Here is a 23,410-nt window from a genome sequence, read left to right as displayed (position 1 = left end):
GTGAGTGTTTTTGGTGTGGGTGGGGGAGAGATGAGTGCGGGGACGGGGACGGATTGGGGGGGCTTATTTGAGAGGGGTGGGGAGGTGATGCTGGTGAGTGGGGATAAGGTGTGGTAGTAGTATGTGTTTCGCTACTTGGTGGGGTTGGATTGATAGGGATATGCTAGAGTGACATTCATAGAAGTCCTGTACATAATTACTAGAGTTCAGATACCTAGGTATATCTATCATCAACAGTCTTACTATTCCGCAACCAACTCTGAATTATCATCACTATACAATCCCTAATCCGCCCCTTCATCGATGTCCGCGACCAAGATCTCCTAGCTACCAGTACTGTTGTACCTAAGATGCTAGCAATACCCATGCAGCCGATATGCCTGACACGGTCACAGTAACTAACCTTGCGAACATTCATGGAACTGATACGCTTAATGCACAAAACCTTGATATCCGCTGCCTCTACCCCTGTCCCTATCAGAGTTTATCACCCATCTCAATCAAACACACATACCACACACCAGCCACCGCTCTTCCCCTATAAAACCCTTCATAGCACCGACTAAACCCCAATCCAAAACACATACATTCTATCTTAAAAAAACCAAAGCCGCTACTTTTTGTTTAATACTGTGTAGTAGTATTATTTCCACCGTGTAAATCGACGCGGTACTCAAGCGCATGACGAGATAAGCTTGAATGAGGAGGTATCGAAGTGTGTGTGTGTATGTTAAGTGGAGATGTTTGGTGTTGGGTTGACTGCCACTATAGGACTGAGTGGAGGAGGTGGTGCGGTATAGTGTGTTAGACTTTGCTGTCTTTGATTGTGTGGTGTTGGGCTGATGTTTGTGGATATATCAGAGTGTGAATTAGGTACAATGGATGGGGGTTGTGATAGGGCCTTAGGGTAGGGGTGAGTCGGGGAAGATAAGGTCTAGTAATTATAGGAACGCGTCTAGTGTACTTTGCAATCAGGAGTAGTCTAGGTAATTACGCACCTATACTATCTATCCCAAACTTACTTCGACATATCTTATATCATTCTACTCAGACTCCGCAACAATCAATCGATTGACATGATTGATTCCTATATAGGTTAAAGAATTACTTCATTAGGCAGCCTTTAACCTAGATAGGAATCAATCATGCCGATCCGATTGATTGTTGCGGAGTCTGATTCTACTTACTTCTTATCTTCAACTTATTTGTATGCTGTCTACAATACTACTCCCAGCTAAGTAGAGGTATCGACTATTCTAAAGGCTATGTTTTAATAGTTTACTGCATCGCCAGCCTACACATGCGACTCCAAGGCAATCGTTGATATGATAACTCCTCCTCTTAAGCTGAACACAGATACTAGACTATCATAAACTGAATCAAAGACACTATAGACAAGAATATAACAGCCATCATAGCTTCCAAGTGCTCTAACCAGAATAATTCTTAGCTTTAATCCTCGTAGTATACGCCTGTTCAGTCTTGTACCTCTTCGAGCAAGTCCAACCTATCAGAACGCAGCCGGAATTATCGCACCCATATCAAGTCACCGGAAAAAGGGCAGGCGTGTGGAAGGCGGGGAGAAGGGGAGGAGGCGTATTTTTTAATAGTGCAACCGTGTTTGTTAGGTAGACTGTAATATCCATCTGTATCTTACTATATTAATCTAACACGATACTATTAGATATAGTTTCCTCGCAACTCTGCTCCGGATAGAAGCGTGTAGATTCGGCTGTCTATCTAAACGCTAGCCGATGAGCATGTTCTATACTACATCTCTCTTGAACGAAATCGTTTGACATGCTGCGCTGCTAACTAGAGACTTGTACCTTTTTGTCTATCTTCCTCTCTATTGCATACCTTCACGCACATATGAATGCTACAACATATCATCTCTGATAGGGTGATAATTTTAGAGTTCCCTGCTTAGCTTCTCTTCGTACAATAAAAACAAGTATACAATAGCGGTAGTTATTCCAAGACTTCAGGGAAGAAAAAAGTGCAATCAAAAGCCTACAAACACCTAACCAGACCGAGTTCATCTATATCGCGACTACAAACTGGTAAGCATGCACCAATAAGAAGGAAGAACACCAATAAGAAGGAAGAAGTGCGGTATATACAAGTCAGATAGTTAGTGAGAACAGCAAAAACAATAACAACAGTCGTAGCCCGCCCGCAACACACTCTAAAACAGCCCGAAAACATCAAGCCACCACTACATCACATCACATCACATCACATCACATCACCAGCGCAAAGAAAAAAACCCCCCACGGAAAAAAAATCATCGTCGTGCCCCACGCCTACCAGCTCGGTCTTCTTCTCCTCCTCTAGATTTGTTTTCCTTTCCTTATCCCACCCAGCACGTGGGACAAAAGATAGGAGAAAAAAGCGTGGTAAGACGGCTCTGTAGATCCCCCCGTTCCGTTTCCGGTTCCGAGTCCACCATCCATGTGTCCGATCTCCGATCTTCAGCCACGCCCTCCCCGCAAAAAACAAACAACACATGACTTCTGCTGCACATGCATGCATGCACATGTATGCACAGTCGAGGCTGGTGTGGTGCAGATGGGTGGCCTGATTCGCTTCACCTACTCGCAGCAGCAGCGGTAAACGCAACGGATAAATATCTCCTCTACATACCAGGCCTGGATGCAATGCGTGCGGTGCGGAGTGCATGGGTCGAGGCGCAAGCGCTAGTCCTAGCGTGTCTATTGGCGCGGCGCTGGCAAGGAGTTGAACGCGCGGTGCTACGTCATCTTTGGTCAAACGTCGCATCATGGCAACCAAACGACAGCCACAGCTGAGGGAGAGGAGACTTTTTTCTGGCTTGACAACACACATGCAAACAATAAATGGGTTTTATTGACCGGAAAAGCGCGAGTCATGGGGAATGTGTTGGTGAAATGAATGAGTCGTGAGATTGCGAGTAGTCAATGGCGGTCACGACACCTCCTGATGGACAGGGTGAAATTGGGAGTCGTCAATGTCAATGGAGATGAACAGCAAAAGTGCACAAGAGGTGTTTTTTGGGGGGGTATTTGGGTATGTTTTGATTTGATATGACTTATTACAATGTTATAGGCCTCTGGGCTAGACGCCATAATCGCCTGTGTGAACCATTCCCATCCCATCCATGTGTCTTACGAGAGAAGACAAGGATCGCGCGCGCGCGCTCAGCTCAGGGCCAAGCAACGCAGATCGAGCGGGAAAGCCGTCGAAAGAAGTGCTGATGCAGATGACTGAAAGAAGCTTGTTTGTTGCTGAAAGGGCCGAGCCGCTTACAAAAGGCCGGCGAGGGCGAAGAGACCAGCACCGACGGCACCGAGAGCGGGGATGGCAGCAGAGTCGGCAGCACCGTCGGAGGGAGATGAGGTGGCAGAGGCGGCGCTGCTGGCAAGCGAGCCGGTCTTGGACTCGAGGGCGGAGCGGGCTGAGCTGGCCTTGGAAGCCGCCTCGCTGGAGATGCTGCTGAGGGCAGAGCTGGCGGCGGCTTCGGCAGTGGAGACGGCAGAGTTGACCTCGGATCCGACACGGCTGGTGATGGAGGCACCGTTGGAGTTGACGGCAGAGCCGATCGAGGAGATGGCTGAGGCAGCGTTGGATGGGGCACCGCCGACGGCCGAGGTGATCTGGGAGAGGACTGAGTCGACCTGGGCGTTGGCAACGCCAGCGGCGAAGACAGCGGTGGCAATGGTGGAGAAACGCATTTTGATGTTTGGTGGAGTTGTTTGTGTGGGAAGACAAGTAGTTTGTTTGAGTTTGATGTGGAGAGGGAGAGTGAGAGAGTGAAATGTGGAATGTGAAAACGAAGCAGAGGGCAAGGCGAGGTGAGCTCTTATACCAAAGGGCAGGCGAATGCTTGCCATAGCCCCAGCAACAGGCACCCGCGCCCTTGCTTGCTGTGCTTGCGCACCGCCTCGTCCACTTTCTCAAGTAATGCAAACGCCCATGACTGGTGAGTGACGCCACATGTTGCTGCTACTTGCTCCCCGGGGGCCACCTCCCACCTGGTCCAATCTAGTGCCAGCCTTTACCAGTCGTTTCTTTTTCCAGAAGCTCTGGTGGGTCCCAGTTGCCCTTCAAGTTCTAGCCCATGACGTATAACGCAGGGATACAGTGGCCGGCCTGTCCACCGTCGACGACGATTATACGGCCAAGACACATTCCAAGGTTGCATCCGAGACCTGCAAAAGCCCCCATCCGACAACAAGCCATGCGTCTGTCGTGGCTGTTGTTGATGCCGCGCCCCAAAATGCTACTATTTCCGGGTGCGGCGGCCATCGATTCACTCTGAAACAATCACCGCTTGTCGACCGGGCAGGGCAAAGCCATCTTACTACCAGCCCCCAACGCTATGCAACGTGAGCTGGCAGTCAAAGTCAAAAGCCCGTTCCTGAGACGCAGGCCTTGTTTGCCAACTACCGTTGCCCACACCGGTACCACCAAACAGAGCAATCCTGCTGCTAGGACAACCATCCGAGCCACCGGCACGTCAAATTGAGAGGGGGCCCGGGCAGCATGTTGTGCATTGCAATTACATGACAAAGCCATGTCGTCATGGGCTCGTTTATTCACCGATTCCTGAGACGCATTACGCTCCAGGGCCGCAAACCGTAGCGACGGCTGAGGAAGCTGAAACAATGACGAAAGCGCAATCTTGGATGAATGAACTGACTCTTCCCCAGACGCATGTGGCGTGAAGGATTGCGAGAAAAGTTGGCGTGCCTGGCTTGCACTGCCACTTGGACGGGTTCTCGCATCGCCAAGCCCGTTTTTTCCGGTTCTACTTGGGCTAGCCGCCGATCGTGCCTGGTTTGCTGGCTTCCGACATCACAACTCGATCAACATGTCTGCTTTTACCTGCTGTTCTATGACGCGTATTTTCATGTCACTTGTTTTTGCCGCGGAAATTTTCTTGTTGATATCATGGCAGTGTGTCGCGCATCCGAGTTATCCTATCTGGCATCTGGGCAGCTCACGCACGTCTGACCAACGGGTATTTGTACGACGATGCTACAAGGCGGATTCTTTGGTCAAGCATCCGCATGTGGCACTATGTCACGAAGCGCCCGCTGAGAACATGTTTGATGAACATGTGGAGAAGACACTACAGCTGCCGGGACATGGCTGCACCATTGTTATAGCTCCGGTTCTTGACGAGCTTGTCTGCCACGTTTCCTGGCACTGCCGACGGACATGTATCCGCTGTATCCGCTCAATTGGCGTTGGCATGTGTTCTTTTGGCTTCCGCTGTGGAGGACCGCTTCGAGCTTGTACAGTGACGGTATCAGACGAGGTGCTTTTCGTTTCAAGCTCGATACAGGGAAACGTGTAGTTGCATACGCAGTCACGTGCTGATGTAAGCCTTGCGATCGCCTTTCGTCACTTCTTAGCCGCTAGTTCTAATCACGGCGCAAGTTATTAATCGCAGGATAGACAAGTTAGGTGATCTAGAGGTTTGAAATACGCAGTACATACACCAGTCTACTGTACTCTTTACTGCCAACGCCATCGGCTGGAAAGGTTCTGACGACGCATTATAAAGATATTAACACATCTGCTGTCTTCAAAGGTAAGGTCTATTCTTCGTCTGCCATTTTCAGGACTCAGTTATACTAGGACTGAAAGACCTACCTATCCATCTTATTACAGCATGGTAGGGTCTATTCCTCTGTTCCAACGCTATGCATGCGAAGTAAACGTGGCAAAGCAGGGTCCCAACAAGCTGCTCTTATCTACCTGTCCTACGCGCCATTCGAGCCGAATCTTCTTTCGCAAACTAGCTGCTATCCATACGCTAAGCTGGTGTTCATCTTCTGTGTGACCGCCGCTGGCGGACTTGGCCTCGGCGTGTTAGCTATGTGGCAAGCAATCGCGTGCATTTCTTCGTAATTCGGCCCAGAATTTCGCTACTGGCTAGGTGAGATAGTATGTCCATGACCATGTTGGTGTCTCGGAGCAACGTGTATGCCCGAGATTTTTGCTAGAACGTGATGCACATGTCCGTATATAGCAGCCCGAGGGCAATCTTGTTGTATCGCTTGCTGGTTCGGCATACAGAGAGCATGTGGGCTGCTTTAAGGTGTTCGAAGCACTGGAGGTCCAACTTGGCGAAGACGCTTTTAAACGATATATTGGAGCGACTGGACTGGCGTACGCTGAGGATGAGTGAGACGGCTTGCAGTAATCTTGCCAAAGTATGGATATCGGGTGCGTACGACGAGTTTTGCCATGGTGGCAAGCCTGGCGCGCGGTGCGCGATAAACGGTGAGCGATGAGGAATGTGGATTATAATAGCTGCTTGCGTTGTACGCTCTTGAATTGCCGTCCAAGAAGAGACAATCAGAGAACGTATGCCCAAGGGCCCTAACCATCTTTCCTACACGACATGATGACAAGTACGTGTCCTCCTCCCCTTTACTTGGAAACAATCGAGGCTTGCTATGAATTCCTCCTCAATATTCTGCCTTGTGGCGCTTTCAGCCCGTGTGTCATGGGCAGGAGGCCACGAACTGGACTTCTGCGTGTTGGACACACGTATCAAAACCGAGGGATTGCAACTGCCCACCACAAATTCGTATATCTTGAAGTCTGACGTGGGGCTCCCTACCCCCCGCCCCCGTGAAATTGGACGTACATACCTGATCGGTGTTGGATCGCCCACGGAGTACCGCCGTGTTCGTGTTGGCATCCGCCCTCCGCCCAATACCTTTCGCAACCTCGTGATGCACTCCGGAATAGGCGAAATCATCTTCTCAGACACGAAAAACTACCGACGTCCAGCCGTCAAACGGGACTCACGATTCGAGTACTTGAACCAATCTGGTTCCCCACAGTTTACTACATCCTTTAATATCAGCCAATACCTCTTTCTACATCCAAAAATTCGGCTATCGACACGATGCATTACACTTATTTCCTCGTACCACTTGTTGGAATTGTAGGCGCAATCCAATGCGTACCACACACCTATCAAGGGGGTGCATGCATACGTACCGCACCAGTGAGTTGCATTTGCAGACTTTCCCCCTGTAAGTTTGAATCAAGTACTAAAGATTACATAGGGACAGTATCAGGTTCCTAACCCCTGGAAAACTTCTGTCCTCTCCATCACGTTGGACTACAATTGTCAAGGTATTTTGCGCGCATCACATTTCGATATGGAAAACGCCCAAATTGAGCATCCTCGCAAACAATGTGTACCCTATGGTGTTGGTGAAGCCAGGTATTTCAACGTCCAAGTAAGTAATTGTAAATGCATCTAATCCCAAGTTTTTTTCTCTAATAGACTATGTTTGTAGGGAAAATGCTGTCTAGAATAGAGAGAACACGTAACAGAGGTGTTCAAAACTTCGTCTTACATATATAGAGGCTGCTATCTTCTATTTTAATTACTATCGCAAGATTTATCGTTCAAAGTACCCTGCTGCGGGAAAATCCGTCTTCATACCAAAAAAGGCTATCGAGTGCCAAGCCCAAGTGGCGGCTGCATAGCCGCTGAGGCTGTTCACACACAGAAAGTGTTTGAAACATCATCGAATAAGCTTCGTCGCTGACCATTCAGCGCTCCAAGTATCGTTCTGATTGGGACTTAATATATGCGTATTATACTCCTTGCTGCTCTACATACTCTACTTCGTCTCACGACTGCATCTGGTTGTCATTCAGACGCCTTCGATACATTGCCCCTGCGAGCACCCACCCCCCATTCACCTTTCGAAGACATTGCGCATCTCACGGAAAGGCCTACATATGTGCTTCTCAGTGTACAAGCCTGGCCAGCAACCTGCAGCTTTCGGATTGGCTGGTATATGCGTCAAGAGTAGGTCAGTCTTTCCACGATGGGGATGGGGGGGGAGGGAGAAATTCGATACACCGAGTGCTGTAGTCTATCCAGGTCCACCTGGGGAGGCGCTTAGGAGCATACCAACCAGCGTAGAGCACCGAGAAGAAGGTGTGAGTACATGTGCGCCACTCGCTCATTTGAATCGTCGAGCAAAAACCTATATTGATAAGCTAGCTTCCCGATAAAACACGATTCTGAGCACTTGCTCCCGTGAATTCCAACCTGATTCCGACGATAATGGACACTTTGATTTTGAAAACCGGTACACGAGCCATCGGCGCTACAGCAACACCATCCTCCAATGCTCTTGGAGCTTCTTGTTCTGCTGCTCTCCGTCCCCGCGATGTACAAAATGGCCACATCATCTCCACATCAGCTGCCCTGGGCATCGGCGTTGTAATCGGCATCATCGGCATCGTCCTGATGATTCTTCTCGCGCTTTTCGTACACCACCGACGCACGTTACGCCCAACGCAACGGCATGGCCAAGCCAAGCTATGGAAGGGCTTCGAGCCAGTCACGCCGAATACAGCGAGGACCTCGTTGATGGATTCAAAGATGGCGACGATTTATTTGACTGTGCTACCGACACCTGTTATGCCTGCTTTTCTTCCAAGTCCGCCGCCGAAGGGTCCACCGTCGAGGGGAGGAAGGAAAGGGAAGAGTGAGGTTGTGCGGGGTGAGCGTGGAAGTGGACGGGGAAGGGGAAGGGGACGTGAGATGGACGGATGTTAGTACAAGACAATCCAAGGGGGTCAAAGAATTTCCTTCCAACCCAACTCCATTCCAGAAAGAACAATGCCGCGCTATCGACAGAACGGGCTGGCATCCATGTTCGCCCGCGTCTGCCCTGATCGACGCTGTTCTATAGTGTTAACCGAAATCGGTTTCCGGTTCTTACACAGTGTTTGTTCTCAGCGCACAGTAATCTGATAAGACGTTTACCATAGAGGTATTAGGGTTACATAAGGAGCATACAATGTCTTATTGTCCTCATTGCGACCCACGCTTAAATACAGTACAGAACCCCCAGTGAGATACTAACTCTTTATAACACTGCTGTCTTATTCTTCTTCCTCAACATCTTGAGGAACATCAGGAACACCAGGTACATCTGGTGTGATATAGCTAGTGCTGTCAGAGCATGTCGTGCTCCCGCAATCTGTATCCTTTATAACCATTGGCGCTTCGGCTATCGTTTCATTTTTCCAGGTGCAGTAGTTGACAGGAGGGACGGTGGAGATAGAGGAGACCATCTACGAAGTGGCTAATCTTGAAACCTAAGAACTAAAACTCCAAATAGGAACAAATACTAACCTTTATGCTAAGGAAATTTAGGAAAGATATTTGTTGTTTAGGATAAGGTACGTGTGTTGTAGTAGCAGAGTCGAGTTGAGACGAGGTTACATGGCCAACGTTAGGTTATGCCTAGATATTATACTTCAAGACGAAGGTGAGGGGTTAGTTCTCTTTTGCCTTTTCCGGCGACTACTGTATGCATGCCCCTCAGTGGCTTGCGATAAGATAGACCAAACTAATTAACCGACTGAAGCCAAGAGGTTTAAAATAGACACGCGATGCGATAACATTTAGCTAGGTCCGAAGTATCCAATCGCTCTACAATGCCCTACATTTCTGTCTAGATATTAAGTGAGAAGCTATTTTAAAACGTACTGCTAGGCCGTCTTACTGTTAGGTCAGGAGCGCCAGGGACCAAAAGGTCGCTCAGATTCTTGCGCCGAGACGACCGATCCGGATGCCAACATTTCTGGAACTGTTTCCAGCCACGGTGTAGTTCGTGCCATGGCGGTCGAAGTTCAGGATATATTCGCGGATAATCACCCAGGATGAGATCTGCAGTGGAATGCAGCCAAGTGGGTGGACAGGACGGAGTGCAACCAGAAAGAGGGCCTATTGTAGCGCCAACAGTAGGTGTAGTAAGGTGAGATGCAGAACATGCGCCAAAGCACCAAAAACCGTTGTACACGCTCGGCACCAATTCTGTCGTCAGAAGCAGTGCGGGTACCAGGACAGCGACCCAAACCAGAAACTGCTTTGTCGCAAACCAAGGATCTAAGAGGGGCGTTACTACATGTATAAAATATGTGTGTGGACAAGACCTACTGCAGTGAAATTTGCGATAGATTGGGTCACATAACGGGTTGATCCTGGAAAAGGCTCTCGTGAGCAATTGCCATGGCTTACTACCATGAAGCCAGTGGCAAGACACGTTTGCGAGAAATGGCTTGGGCTCAGCAAGCCACACAGTGCAAGACTCCCCCCTCTTTGGAATGTAGCCGCTTATGATGCTCCAGAGATTGACAACGGGGTATACGACACCATACTTGCATAACATGATCATTTTGAGCCAAAGTATCTGCACAAGCATTGTGGTTCGAGTGAGTATCCAATCGCCTTTCGAGTTGCGTTCGCGTAGCGAGCTGCACTCCTTCTTGTCCAGATTGCCCGATTGTCGAACATGGAGCGGCCTGGACGGCGCCCTGGCCTCTCGAGATATCTTTCTCCATATTTCTGCTGGATATGGACTGTGTTGGAGATCTGGAGGAACTTCTATGTGATCGGCGGGCGTACGGAGGTCTGAAAGAACGAGTGGCATTGTCGCTAACCCCGTAGGGATTGAATGTAGCGTTGACGATGCCGACCATCTGTCAAATATTATTAGAAGATGGCGACGAAGATAAATCTGATTTATGACCTGCCGGCGACAGTTGGGCATGTATGTTGATGCTCTGCTGCATAGAAGTTTGAAAGACCAACTGACTGTTATTTCATAAGGCCCCATAAGCGACCGGGCTGTGAAAACAGCACAAAGAACAAGGCACTGACTACGCCGGGACAGCTGTCTAAACTAGTGCACTGGTCTAGCTTTGTCTAATGATCTCTTTGTTCATCACGTGCGTAGCGGTATGCCGTATTCGGCTAGCTCAATCGGTTCCTTTGTGACGCCTTGTTTGAACTCTCCCTCTTGTCATGCTGGGAAACTTCAACAGCAATTTAACAGTAATAGTGAGATATTGTGCTTCCCATGGTGCTTAGGCTTCGGCGGACGCTGAAGTCCATGTCTGCGAACAGACTCAGACCTGGCACTGAGCGTGAAATATTGCGCTTATGCTTGTGCTTACTCATGGTATTCCGGATAAGGGATAAGATGTCTTCGTTGAGGGTATTTGAGACTGAGTGCAGTGGCGGAGGTCATTGAAGTGGTATAGTTTGGTAGGTGATGGACTTTGATGAGAATAGCCATGAAGACAGTCACGGTAGCAGCGATTCACCCGATGCATCTCTAATTATGCAAACCCCTGAAATTATCCTCCTTAATTATGCCGTACCGACAGTCTTAGTTCGTATCAGTTCCTCCGCCACAGTGCCCACTCCCCCGTATCTCTATCCCAGCTCTGCCGCTCGGACATCTCTGCTCCCGATCTCTCCCCTTCCTCCAGTCGATTCAATCCAACTCCGCATCCCCGTCTTCGCCGGCGTATTTCGCTTCAAGTAATCTGCTTGCTAGCCACCTAAGCGGGCCTCCGCTCTCTGCACCATGCCCCGCATCCGCTTCCAACCGAGCACGCTCGTCACTCCCATAAAAATTTGACTGGTAAATGATCTGGCCCACATATACGTTTGCGTGGTCGAACACCATCTGGGGTGGCGGCGGTGACGGCGGTGGGTGCCCTCCCCCGCTGAGTGACAGAGCTACATCTGGTAATTGCGGCTGCTCTATAAGTCGTAGCCATCGTAGAAGGACAATAATTCCGGCTATAAAGAGGAAATTTGGCATTTTGACTTGGCCGCCGAAATTCGTACTGTTAGGAAATCTTTATGTGTAGTGGAGAGTGCTGGGTAGAGCGATAGAGTGTTATTGTAGTTCTTATATGTAATAGACAGGGAGCTTAGTTTGTTAGTGAGATGAGACTGTAAGATAGTTTCAGTATATGATTTCATTGTCTTCTGAACAAGCTTCTCTCTATTAATGTCTCTCACGAGCTAAGACAGTGTACAGTGCGGATCAAAGACATTAATACACAAGTGATGCGTTTTCTTTTTGAGTTTCATAAAATCCAGTGTAGTTCATCGCGCTCTGCTGTCACTCTTCCGCTAACACGATGGCACATCTACTGCCCTATGGGCAGGCCATGACTACAGGAGATGTGGCAAACCGCTATTCTGGAGATTTAATGTTCAAACGGGAATGCAAAGCACCCTGTTGGGCTTGCTTGTATATGGTTACGAAAATATGCACAGGCTGCTGTCACCATTACTGCCCCCCTTAGCATGTGGTTAAGGGCCTGTTCGGAGAAGACGGAGGGGCTATTTAGCTGGGATTTTGTTATTTCTGTTTCTTACTATCAGGCTAGTGGTTCTCCTCGATCGCAAATTTGCTGCATCGATGTAATCATTTCAAGACTTTTGGATGCGGTAGTTTTGGGGGTGGTAACCTTTCTTACTATCCGATATTCACTATATTGGAATCATGGTAGAAAATATATTGGTATTAATAGACCATCATTGTTGATTGTGTCATATTCTAGCTACGGTTCGTAGGCTCATATAGTAAGTGCCAAGCCTTGCTGTAATCTACATGGTTCTCACAGCTGCCGAGTCGCACTAGCTCATCTAGCATCTGTCAGCGCTTTCTGATGGAGGTGGAGAAAACGTGTGTGAACTTGTTGTATTGGAGCTACGGGAGAAGGGAGAATATCTATGGTGCGCGCACGGAGCAGCTGACTAATCAGTGCCTGGCCAATCAGAGCACGGGAAGCCTGATTCACCGTGAATACTAGTGAAGGCTCTCACCGCGTCTCGACACTTTCATCTAACAAGAGATGTAGGTTCTATTAGTCTTTGAATAATATTAGTTTTTGAAACGCTCAAATTGCTACTGGTTCAGTGATTTGGTGAGCCCGTCAGCTGTCATCCTGCTCGTCTCCCAGTCAGAGTCCGCAACAATCAAGCGATAGGCAGATTGATTACCTGATTAGGTCTGTCACGGACCAGATAGTGATCTTTCGAGGCCTAATCCGGTAATCAATCTGCCTATCGCTTGATTGTTGCGGACTCTGCTCCCAGTATTGGACCTGGAAAACGACCCTTTGGCTTGTTCCCAGCGGAACCACATATTCTGTATTCTACATGCCTCTATGCCGCAGAAAACTAGTGATCCTATTGTTGGTAGGCCTTGTACGATCGTACGGGTGAATAACAACAACGAGGTTCTTCTGGTGACTGGTATTGGTATTGTCTACGAACATAGCTGCTACGAAGGTACACCTAAGCTCTGCGCAAGGTGGGCCGAAGTCGGGCCGAAGTGTCAAGCAGCCGACGTCTCTACCGATACTCACGATCCGACACCCCCCTTGATAACCCGAAAACCCCCCATCTTACTACACGTCACTCTGCGAGATGTTACAAGAGTCAGTTCTTTAAAGAATCTCTTGAGTACGATTGCTTCCTTGGTCGCATGCTCAAGAGCTAGGAGCTCAGCCTAAATGGTAAATGTAGTGATCGCGTTGAAGATAACAAAGAGCTTTCGAATGATATATACAAAGTAGCCCAATTGTAGGCGAAATGTTCGAATGTTTTGTAATAAACCTTCCTGCATACCTCTGTATATTCCGTCGGACGCGACAACATGAAGTAATAGGATGAGGCCGCCCTAGCCGCCCTGGTCGACGTCCGGCACAGGCGCGTCGCCTTTTACACCAATCGAGTTCAATTCCAGACATAAGTCTTCTTTAACCCTATTTGCAGACATCTTCTCTAGAATATTGCCGTTAGAATAAATATAGTAATAATAGAATAGAAAAAAAACTTACGGTTTGTCGCATTGCAGACGATTCAACCCTGCGGCCATGCCGACGCATGACCAATGTGTCAACGGATCACCACCAAGAGTGGCAGGGCAGTCAGGTTTTGGCCAAGTATATGCGTCGAAACAACGTTTTTGGGATCCATCGGCGCAAAATCCCTTATACCAACACTGCCCACCAAACCCAATGAAAAAACCAAGTTTGGCAGAGGCAGTAGCCGTGAAAAGGCTCGCACAGAGAAGGGAAAGCCTTATCTTGCTAATATTCGACGATTTGTTCGGAAGAAGACGTAGTTATAGATAAGGTAGTAGTAGTGTGAATATGTATATAGTAAAACTCAAGGAGGACGGATTGAAGGCTCTTTCCAGGAGAGGTGTCTAGCTTTAACTTTCATATACTTTTCAAAGGCATTTCTTCGGCAATGTCTATCCGTGAGTATGTAGATCGTCCATCTGCAACTAATTGTTGTTGGAGCCGTGCAGCTGTCAGCTCCACGCCTCTTTAGTCGATCAGCAAAACGACCCACAATGTGCCGAATAATCAGTGTGGTTTGGATGGATCTATACATGAGTCTATTTTTGCCAGCTATGTATCGACCCTGATGCGCCGCCAAAGTCGTATGACTATTTCGGCGTAGGCGGTGGGATAATCGCGGGCAGATACCGGTAATTTATTACGTGGTTGTTACGTTATACAACAAAGAGAGGTGCATGTCAGCAGCAAAGTAAGGAAACTGGCGCGCGCGATGACCAAGGCAAGTGCCAAGTACGGGTCAGGGAGAAGGTATGTGTATGCACTACTTGGAAAGTATGCGTTGCGGTATATTCGATCGATCGTCAGCTAATAGTTGCAATCTCTCGTGCGCGGTAAGCAAGAAGACGAACGAGAGGGATTTGCACTATGTCTTACGAGGTACTGTACGTCGCACGACAGCACTCAAGTTATCCTAGGCGACCTTTCGCACCTCCATACTTGCCTTCCGGACCCTCAAGATGCGCATCAAGCACTGCCGACTTTCCCTCGAGTACAGATTTAATAGCCTCTGGTAGCAGCTTCCCCAGTTCCTCTGCGGTACTCGCATGAGCAGCCCAAATCTCACCACCGCTGGCCGCCTTCGCGATACCCGAGTAGTCTGGCGTCGGTGCAAAACTAATGTTCAGCTCCTCGTTGCTGACCTTGGAGCCCTCACCATCGGGGTGGACGAGTAGCATGGATCGTCGGGGTGCATTCCAGCCCTTGTTGTTGAGTACAATCGTCAGGATGGGAATCTGGTACCGCTGAGAGATCCAGTAGACGGACCCGGGAACCGAGAAGAGATAGGTGCCATCGCCGACAATCTGGCACACAAACTGCTTCTTGCCCTCTGTCTCGGTCGCGAGCTTGATACCCAGAGCACCACCACCAGACCATCCAAGACCTCCACCACCGCAATTTATCCATGAGCCGGGAAGGGTAGCTTGGATTTGATCTGCAACAAAGCCAGTTTGGGTGACGGCCTCAATAGCCCAGATGGTATCGTTGGGGCAAAGTTTCTTTAGCTGGGAGCAGAGATATGGTGTGCCGAAGTGACCGTTGTCGTCTACTTTTGCTTCACCCGCGATGCCTTCAAGCTTCTTCTTATACGAATCTTGCAACGCAGTCCACCGTTGACTGAAAAGCTGACTTGAAAGCTTCTCCTTGAGGGCTGACTCAAGGTACTCGTTGAGCTGGGTCAGTGATGTATATGAATCGGCGCGATAGCGTTGTGTCGCGTTCAGGTAGAAAACGGGCATTTGCTGCTTTAGGGGGTCGACGTCAACATGGAAGATCTTTGCGCTGTCCTTGGGGTGGCACTGCGTATTGACCCACGGCACATCGCAATCAAGGACTAGTATGACATCAGCTGACTTGATGGCAGGATCGTTGCCGTATCGCAGCCCTAGCCATGCTGGATGATTTGCAGGGAAGCACATATCGCTGCCTCCAGTATCCAAGACGCGTATGCCTTTGACGTTGTCTGCTAGACGCACAAGCTCTTGCACCGCATCGTGATTACGGCCCGAGTATCCCGTCACTATGAGGGGCTCTTGAGCGTGCGCCAGAGCTTCAGCAATCGTCTTGACCCCACTTGGAGGAAGTGCAGCTGGCTCAACCGGCTGCCAATAGTCCATCTGCAGTTTGTATGGTGTCAGATCTTCCTCCATGGGCTCGCGTGCACCATAGAGATAGACAGGTCCTTTCGGATCGCTCATGGCAAAGGATAGGGCGCGGTTGACCATTTGCTGTCACATGTCAGTCTGACTTTAGTATGGTAGTCTCGTTCAGCGCACCTTGACGTTCTTGCCCGATTTGATCTCCCCGGTGTATCGGCAGTACTGGGCGACAATCTGCTTCTGGTCCGGCACATCCTGTATCCAGTGAATGTATTCCGTCCTGCTACCACGCATTTCACCCTCGATGGTGAAAGGCGACAGACCGGCGAATATGAGGACGGGCGCACGTCCACATGAGGCATTGTGTACTGCGGCTCCGAGGCCCTGAGTTCCGACGTCGACGTGAACGATGACGCATTGAGGTTTGCCCGTCAGTCTGGCGTATCCGTCCGCCATGGAGAGGGCGACCATCTGGTGCGGTCAGTTATCATGCACATTAACCATCGCGTCGGCTTTACCTCGTTGGGACATGTGATGATCTTTGGGAACTGTCCCTTCTTTTCATTCTGGCCTTTGACAATAGCTTCGATAATGGACGGATGATCTGAGCCGAGGTTCACAAAGACATGGCTGACGCCGTACTCCCATAGCGCTTCAAAAAACGCAAACGATGCTGTGTACCTGCACGCGCATTAGACATGGATCGAGCAACTTGAGATAGATACCTACACCATGGTGTTGGTCGTTGGATGTTGGTATGTAGCGTTGCAATTGACTGCGCATGACAGAGTTTAAACACAATTCAGACAAAGCCGATTGCGGCCTCAACGGAGACATACATAGTGCACATGATAGGTGCTAATGGTCTGTATATGATGTGTTGTTGCCCCACCCTGACGCTGACCGCGGGGAAGCTTTCATGCCGTTGGTGGTTGACAAGATGCCCGTGGACGGTACCAATTGCCGGCATTGAAACCCGGTGCGGCTGTTCGCGGCCTGCTCACGCCTTACGCCCTAGCTGTGGCCGACACGCCCGACCATTTCCTCTTGTTTGGGCGGGTATCTTAAGATGATCAAAGACGGTTACTGATGAACAATGGACCATATCGTGGTTGAGGATGAAGTCTGGCGTGTCGTGACTGATGAGCGTATACCCGTGCGCGACAAGCATGCCAAGCATCTCCAACTCCCTGTCACTCCACTGCAACGCACGACTCAACCCAAACAGCTTCTACGCGACAAACCAAACTTCTCGTAGCTGTCACCATGTTACTCTGCTTCAAGCCACAAAGTTTGATTCGCTGTTGCGGGAGTCTGGCGCTGTACCAACGTCAGCATGAAACGCGTTTCACGGTTTCTCTCCGGCTCGCTATGAAAGTATCTAAGAAACACCACTCCTCCTAAATTTCCTTCATTCTCACATCTACCTTTTCAATCAAAATGTCTTTCTACACTATTTCCATCTTGTTTCTTGTGCCCTTATCGGCTCTCGCCCATAGCTCAACATGTCCAGGCAAGCCTGCCTCGAACCAACTTCAGTACTCTGTTTGCCCAGGACCACCAGGCGTCTACGTAGTCGAGTCGAGCCAGGGCAAAGGCTTGGGCGTCTTTGCTGTCCACGATCTGGACGTTGGTGACATAGTCATGCGCGAAGCTCCCGTTCTCAAAATCCAGTTTCCCCAAGTCCCAAGAGGAGGTGTATATCCCATGGATGCCGTATCACGACTTGTTCACCACGAATTTGATGCGCTCTCGCCTCAACAACAAGAGGAGGTACTCTCATTGACTTACTACACCAAAGGCGCAAACACAACCGAAGAGGACAAGCTCGCCACCATATTCCGCACCAATGCGTACATGACAGACGACAAAGTCGGCTTGTTTCCCAAGATTGCGCGCATTAATCACTCTTGCCGGCCCAACACGGGCTATACTTGGAGCAAGAGGTTGAACAAGCGCGTGGTATTCGCGACGAGGAAAATCAAGGCTGGAGAGGAGTTTTTCGTATCTTACATCTCCCTAGCCATGCCGCAAGAGGACCGACAGAAGCATCTCAACAAGTATGGTTTCAAGTGCCAATGTGACGCCTGCTCTCGAGACAAAGCGGTCAGCGATAACCGCCGCATCACCATCAGTAGAGCTTTTGCCAGGTTCGAGCACCGCCTTACCATTGAACCTCCGCAATCAAAGGCCGGCAAACGCGAGGCACTCAAAAACGCCCAAGTAAGCATTCAGCTCTCCCAGCTTGTGCAAGAAGAGGGTCTTGCGGATTACTACGCCAAAGCCTACCGCATTGTTGCAATCACCCATGGCCGAGTAGAAGACTGGCAATCAGCAGCTACCTGGGCTAACAAAGCGTACGAAATACGATACATGGAAGATCCCGACTCGTCGCTTACCAACGAGATGGCACAACTCACTGGTCTTTACATTTCGAATTGGCAAAGCCAGCTAAAGTATGTGACGCCCTCAGCATGAGCTCCACATTGTAAAAACGCCCGTGGTCGGTTCGTGTATCCCTGCATGCCATGTGAAGTTCCAGGCCTGCGGCTCGCACATTCGGCCCTGTTCACCCGCCAGGCCGCTAATTAGCCTAATCCGTAACCACGCCTCTTTACACACAACAAGACAGACGTGTCTTTGCCAGAAAACACCAAACTTTCTCAACCCCGTAAGAAGATATCAAATCGGAACAAAAATGTCTCTCACTCCGGCACCCCAACGACTAATCGACCGTGAGGAACGCACACGGAAGAAACCCATGCGCATTCTCGTCCTCGGCATGTGCCGCACAGGAACATCAACCCTCGCCGTAGCCCTCCGCAAACTAGGCTACACCTCGCACCAAATGCGCGACATCCTCACCAAACCCTCCGAGCTATCTCTCTGGCAAGAAGCAATCAACGTCACGCTCCTCGCACCCGCAGACCGGCCCTCATCCCAACGCAAAATGGCACCCTACAGCACCGCAGAATTCGACAAACTGCTAGCCGACTACGACGTAGCCATGGACCTCCCCAGCTGCATCTTCGCTAACCAACTAATCCAAGCATACCCAGACGCCAAAGTCATCCTCACAACCCGCAACTACGACGACTGGGAAGCCAGCATGCGGGAAAGCATCTGGTGTCTGGATACCTGGACGCTGTTTACCTTTTGCAGACGCTTCAACATCACTCAACTAGCTCCCCTGACCCAACTCGTCCACTCCATCTTCCGCGTTCACAGCAACAATGCGTATGGTGGGTCTGCGGCAAAAACCGCGTTTAACAGCCATTACGACAACGTGCGTGATATGGTGCCTAAAGACCGGCTTTTGGAACTCAACACTGATGACGACATGAGTTGGGGTCCGCTGTGCAAGTTTCTGGGCCATGAGGTACCGAAGGAAGGGTTTCCGGCGCTAAAGGAAGAAAAGGCTATGCGCTCGGGGTTGGAGGCTGCGTGGTGGGGTATGGTGAGGTATTTTGTCATGTTAATTTTGTTGCCCGGTGGTGTGGTTGTTAGTTCGCTGGTGTTGTATATGTATGCGGATGAGCTATTTGCGTATAGGGATAGGGTTTTGGCAATGGGAAAGAGGTATATGGAAACTGGGGAGTGGTAATGTTCATGTATGAGGATAGAAGTAATTCTAGTAATGTTTTTTCGCCATTTCGCACCCATGCTTCTTGCGCACGTGTTCGATTGAGGGGGGTTTTCTGCATGTAGCACATCCAACTGGTTGGAAGTATGTTATTGGACGAGGATAAAAGAAAAAAAAGATAAAAGACTAACACATACGACCATAGAACACTGAAAACACGGCTTCCCGTCCGCTCAGCCCTAGTTAACCAGTGTATCGGCGGATTAGTAGTCAGGTGGGTGACCACTGGCGAATCCCCGCTGTTGTATGTTTTTTGCTATTTTTTGCACCACTGAACGCCGCTGGCCATGTCATCATCACGGGCTAGATAGAAGATGTTAGAAAAAGCCGCTACTAATAATACTGTTGCAAAGAATTGTGTGTGGCGCATCTAGAAACGCCGTAGTTGACTTTGTAGATACCGTTATGGCTGGTTAGAACCGAACATTTACAGCATCTGCTCTAGAGTGAGTACGCATGCAGCTGGAGTTATTTGGAGACGTAGACAAAGATCACTAATGGAAGCATACGCAGGTGCTTTATAGCCCGCGATGCAACTATCGAAGATGCTCGAGCCGTGCCAAGCGTCTATGCTCGCTTAGTCTTCAATTCTTTTTTGCGCAAATTACTAGAACAAATATATGTTCCGGTGTAGACAGGTCTAAGTTTGGAGGCTTTTGCCGCTGCTTTTAGAGGGTCTAACACCTTGCGCTCCCCCCCTGCTCTACCTCGCCGCTTTAGAGAGCAAAGCAGGGGACCCATGTTGTCTTGTACTATACTAACTTAATAGAGGTACCTGCGAAGAGTTCAAAGCTTACGCCTCAAAGTGCCTAGTATAGTAGTAGGCGTGGACATATAAGCTGAGCCCACTCGTTGTATCTCTGTTCCACTGCAACGCTGTCATCTCCCTATTCAGTCTCTTCTCTTGCAACTCTGCAACAGCTGCATCTTTTCTCTATACTCCTTTAGGGATGTCAATCCAAACAATAAGCCGTACGAAGCGACGTAAGCCTGTTAGCCGTCCATCTGGCTACTACGGAGCCTTATCGAACGAGCTAGCAGAGCAAGGTCCTACTGAATTAGACTATTCAAAAACCACGAATGTTAATTTAAGTGGTGTTTGGAAAAGATGGCAACTGTAAGACTAAGACTGTCTTTTCCTTCCGTGCCTGTTTAACAACGACAACACCACCGGCTAACTTCATGAAAGCTATTGCGATGAGAGATTTCCTGATAAATATGCTCAAGATCCAGTCGAGTTCATCCAGGCTGCAACTGCAGCCGACTACAAAGCATTCTGCAACTGGATACTAGACAAGTATCCCGGCGTACAAAAGAAGTCCAGTCTGCATCAGTACTGGAGACAAGCGAAGATGCTCTACAAGCGGCACGCACGCAAGCGTTTACATCAAGACCTGATAGATGACGTGAACAAAGTAGGTCAATATCCCAATAGCTCAGGCAACCGGCTAATGATACGTGGCAGCATATCACGAAGATTACAAGAAAGTATCAGCTTGATATATCACCACCAAAGAGACCCGTGTTGTCCGTCGACGGCCTGCTTGTGCTGCTACATCACAATATGGTGCTCGACACCACAGTGTTGCCGGATGAAGAACATCGGATACTGATAGCTCTGCTACTCTTGTTTGCCGCGTACACAGGGGCTCGACCTGTCTCACTCGTGGATGCGAGCATGAAGGATCCGGCCGAAAGAACCACCGATAAGGTCAGAGACCCCGCGATTCGTTTCTATGACTCTAGCGAAGAGGATGAAGACGACACGAGCGCGACAGAGTCCGGGTCTAGTGAAAGTGTTCCCGAATCTGAGCAACTGAAGTCAATACTCTACGAGCACGTAACTCTCGTGGCAGTCAGAGTGCAAGGTCGTGTGAGGCTGGCCATGTGGGTTACGCTTATACATACCAAGGGAGAGGACAGGAAGCCGCAACCGTTCGTACAAACTAAATGTCCTTTCTTCACGAGCTAATGCATCTCTAGAAAGACATTCAAAATGTACCAGAACAAGAACCCTTTGCTTTGCCCCATTGCGCACATGGTAGCTCTTGGCCTCCATCACAACGCTTTCGCTGCCTCTTCTATTAGCAGCCCAGAAGCGATATTGCGCGCACACATCCCTGCACGAAAAAGCTGTAGAATATTTCGGTGGAAGAAGGACATGCTGCAGACGCCTGTATTTCGAGAACCTGCTCGGGCTAGGGGTCAGGCGTTGTCAGAAAGCCCAGCTACACCTTTACGAGCGCAAACTGCGGCCCGGTATCTGAAGCGGCTGGGACGAGACGTTGGTATGGAGCAGTCTGTGACGCAATCATGTATCAGGCGCGGAGTAGGCAATGGTGTTGACAGTACGTGTTTCCGTGCCTCTCTTTGCACACCCTTAGCTTGAGGCTAACATGTTTATAGGCTCGGGCACAGTGGGCGAGCGCGATCAAGTGATGGGGCACAGCTACTCAGAAATATTCCAGTTCTATATCAACCCGAACGTCAAGTGTGATGTTCAGGCGGCTTTCCTGGAAGAACCCTCCGACAAGATTCTTATGAAGGTGCTCGGCAGTATGTCCTTAACGCGCGACCCGCTGGCACCAACCCGACTTGAACCAGACGATGCCCGCTCAATTCAACAAGACCCTACTGTTGTAAGGTTACGCTTGAGACGAGATGCTTTAACGAAGGAGATAAAAGACATTCAACAGCATCCTGAGCTTAGTAATGGTGCAAAGAGAAAAGTTGAACTCATCGATCGAAGAAAGGCCGCGGAGGCAGACTTGCGTCAGAAAAAGAAGCTGTTGCGCGATCGCCTCATGAGGAGAATTAGACAGCGGTACTTTGCAGAGAATGATACAAGGGAGCTTGAGGAAGAGGACGACCTACTTCTCGACGGCGGAGATGAGAACAACCCTACCATGGTTTACGCGCTGAAAGAGCGGGCTAGCGTTGTAGCCTTGCTCTCCAGATCACCTGTTGATCTCGATGAACCTGATGCGCTGGATCGGCGGATACAATTAGTCAGATACATGAAGGAGTTGTGCTGTCGTCGTGAGGCACGGCGACGTGTCACAGCTTCTAAGGCGCTGCCTCCGACCACGAGCGAGGACGAGAATGTGACCTTGCCAACACCTTTGGAGTGTGATAGACGCCAGTGTCTGTTCTGCATAGGCGATAGGAGCCTTCCCGCCTCGCAGCGAACGTTCTGTTGGAGTCGGCCATCGAAGATGATGGATCATATTGAAAAGATCCATCTTTATCCCCTGGAGCCGGATAGCAGGATCCCGTGCCCCCACCCAGGATGCCGAGATAACAAGGTGGTCTTAGATGGTGTATCGCATTTCAAGGCGCACGCCCTAAGAATTCACAAGATTACGCTTCGTTTTCCGAAGGTTACATCTTTCTAGAAATGATTTATCTACATGCAGAAGAAGATGCTGCGCACGTCTCGATAGACCTAGCTCTAGTGTTAAGTTATAAGTTAGATGCAGTGACCGTATCGCACCTACATATCGACAGTAGCGACTTTCAAATTTTCTTATCCCCTAGATTCTCTAGTCTAAATAGCTTCAACGCGCCCTTAGCATGTAACTTAGTAAGCTAAAAGAGACGCGCAAGCTTATAGAATCTACTAGGCGCTCTAGACCTAGTAGAACGGAACTAGACTATAGATCATCTTGGGAGTACATAAGAGAAGTACTACACGCCAACGCACATTGTCCACGACTTCCAATCTATCTAACGTCACCCACTGCGACGCGAGACACACAACGAAGCGAGACAAACTGCAGGTACTTTGAACTTCAACAATATTTGTAACGTAACAACCTCTACTTTTTGAATTTGCTAGCAGCAATAATATCAAAGAGTTTCTTAGGAATAAGCCCCGCGTGTCAAATTTAAAAATTACCAGTCCTGCGGTGTTCTTTGCGGCTCGTCAAGAGGAGCATCCTATTTGGCTGTTATA

The 23,410-nt window shown here is 49.3% G+C and overlaps 7 protein-coding genes across 7 annotated transcripts; 3 read left to right on the top strand and 4 right to left on the bottom strand.

Annotated features, from left to right (window-relative positions):
- Positions 1-3,284: 3,284 nt before the first annotated feature.
- PtrM4_119010 (DedD, protein conserved in bacteria) lies at positions 3,285-3,713 on the bottom strand (the record flags this gene model as incomplete). Its single annotated transcript, XM_066108342.1, has 1 exon — positions 3,285-3,713. The coding sequence occupies one exon, from the start codon at positions 3,711-3,713 to the stop codon at positions 3,285-3,287; it is 429 nt and encodes a 142-aa protein (XP_065961527.1).
- Positions 3,714-8,349: 4,636 nt separating this feature from the next.
- PtrM4_119000 (uncharacterized protein) lies at positions 8,350-8,520 on the top strand (the record flags this gene model as incomplete). Its single annotated transcript, XM_066108341.1, has 1 exon — positions 8,350-8,520. The coding sequence occupies one exon, from the start codon at positions 8,350-8,352 to the stop codon at positions 8,518-8,520; it is 171 nt and encodes a 56-aa protein (XP_065961526.1).
- A 2,798-nt stretch (positions 8,521-11,318) lies between these two features.
- On the bottom strand, positions 11,319-11,651 carry PtrM4_118990 (uncharacterized protein; the record flags this gene model as incomplete). Its single annotated transcript, XM_001935215.2, has 1 exon — positions 11,319-11,651. One exon carries the CDS (start codon positions 11,649-11,651, stop codon positions 11,319-11,321), a length of 333 nt encoding a protein of 110 aa, XP_001935250.2.
- A 2,970-nt stretch (positions 11,652-14,621) lies between these two features.
- Positions 14,622-14,891, bottom strand: PtrM4_118980 (uncharacterized protein; the record flags this gene model as incomplete). The annotated part of the gene is made up of 1 exon (XM_066108340.1): positions 14,622-14,891. The coding sequence occupies one exon, from the start codon at positions 14,889-14,891 to the stop codon at positions 14,622-14,624; it is 270 nt and encodes an 89-aa protein (XP_065961525.1).
- A 1,089-nt stretch (positions 14,892-15,980) lies between these two features.
- PtrM4_118970 (uncharacterized protein) lies at positions 15,981-16,283 on the bottom strand (the record flags this gene model as incomplete). Its single annotated transcript, XM_001935214.2, has 1 exon — positions 15,981-16,283. One exon carries the CDS (start codon positions 16,281-16,283, stop codon positions 15,981-15,983), a length of 303 nt encoding a protein of 100 aa, XP_001935249.2.
- A 969-nt stretch (positions 16,284-17,252) lies between these two features.
- PtrM4_118960 (protein containing SET domain protein) lies at positions 17,253-18,290 on the top strand (the record flags this gene model as incomplete). Its single annotated transcript, XM_001935213.1, has 1 exon — positions 17,253-18,290. The coding sequence occupies one exon, from the start codon at positions 17,253-17,255 to the stop codon at positions 18,288-18,290; it is 1,038 nt and encodes a 345-aa protein (XP_001935248.1).
- Positions 18,291-18,510: 220 nt separating this feature from the next.
- Positions 18,511-22,850, top strand: PtrM4_118950 (DUF3435 domain containing protein; the record flags this gene model as incomplete). The annotated part of the gene is made up of 5 exons (XM_066108339.1): positions 18,511-19,274; positions 20,645-20,870; positions 20,921-21,390; positions 21,439-21,803; positions 21,862-22,850. The coding sequence occupies 5 exons, from the start codon at positions 18,511-18,513 to the stop codon at positions 22,848-22,850; spliced, it is 2,814 nt and encodes a 937-aa protein (XP_065961524.1).
- Between the last annotated feature and the right edge of the window lie 560 nt (positions 22,851-23,410).

The sequence above is a fragment of the Pyrenophora tritici-repentis genome, chromosome 6 (assembly GCF_003171515.1).
Source record: "Pyrenophora tritici-repentis strain M4 chromosome 6, whole genome shotgun sequence".
Taxonomy (NCBI): domain Eukaryota; kingdom Fungi; phylum Ascomycota; class Dothideomycetes; order Pleosporales; family Pleosporaceae; genus Pyrenophora; species Pyrenophora tritici-repentis.
This window is presented reverse-complemented; position numbering and strand designations above follow the sequence as displayed.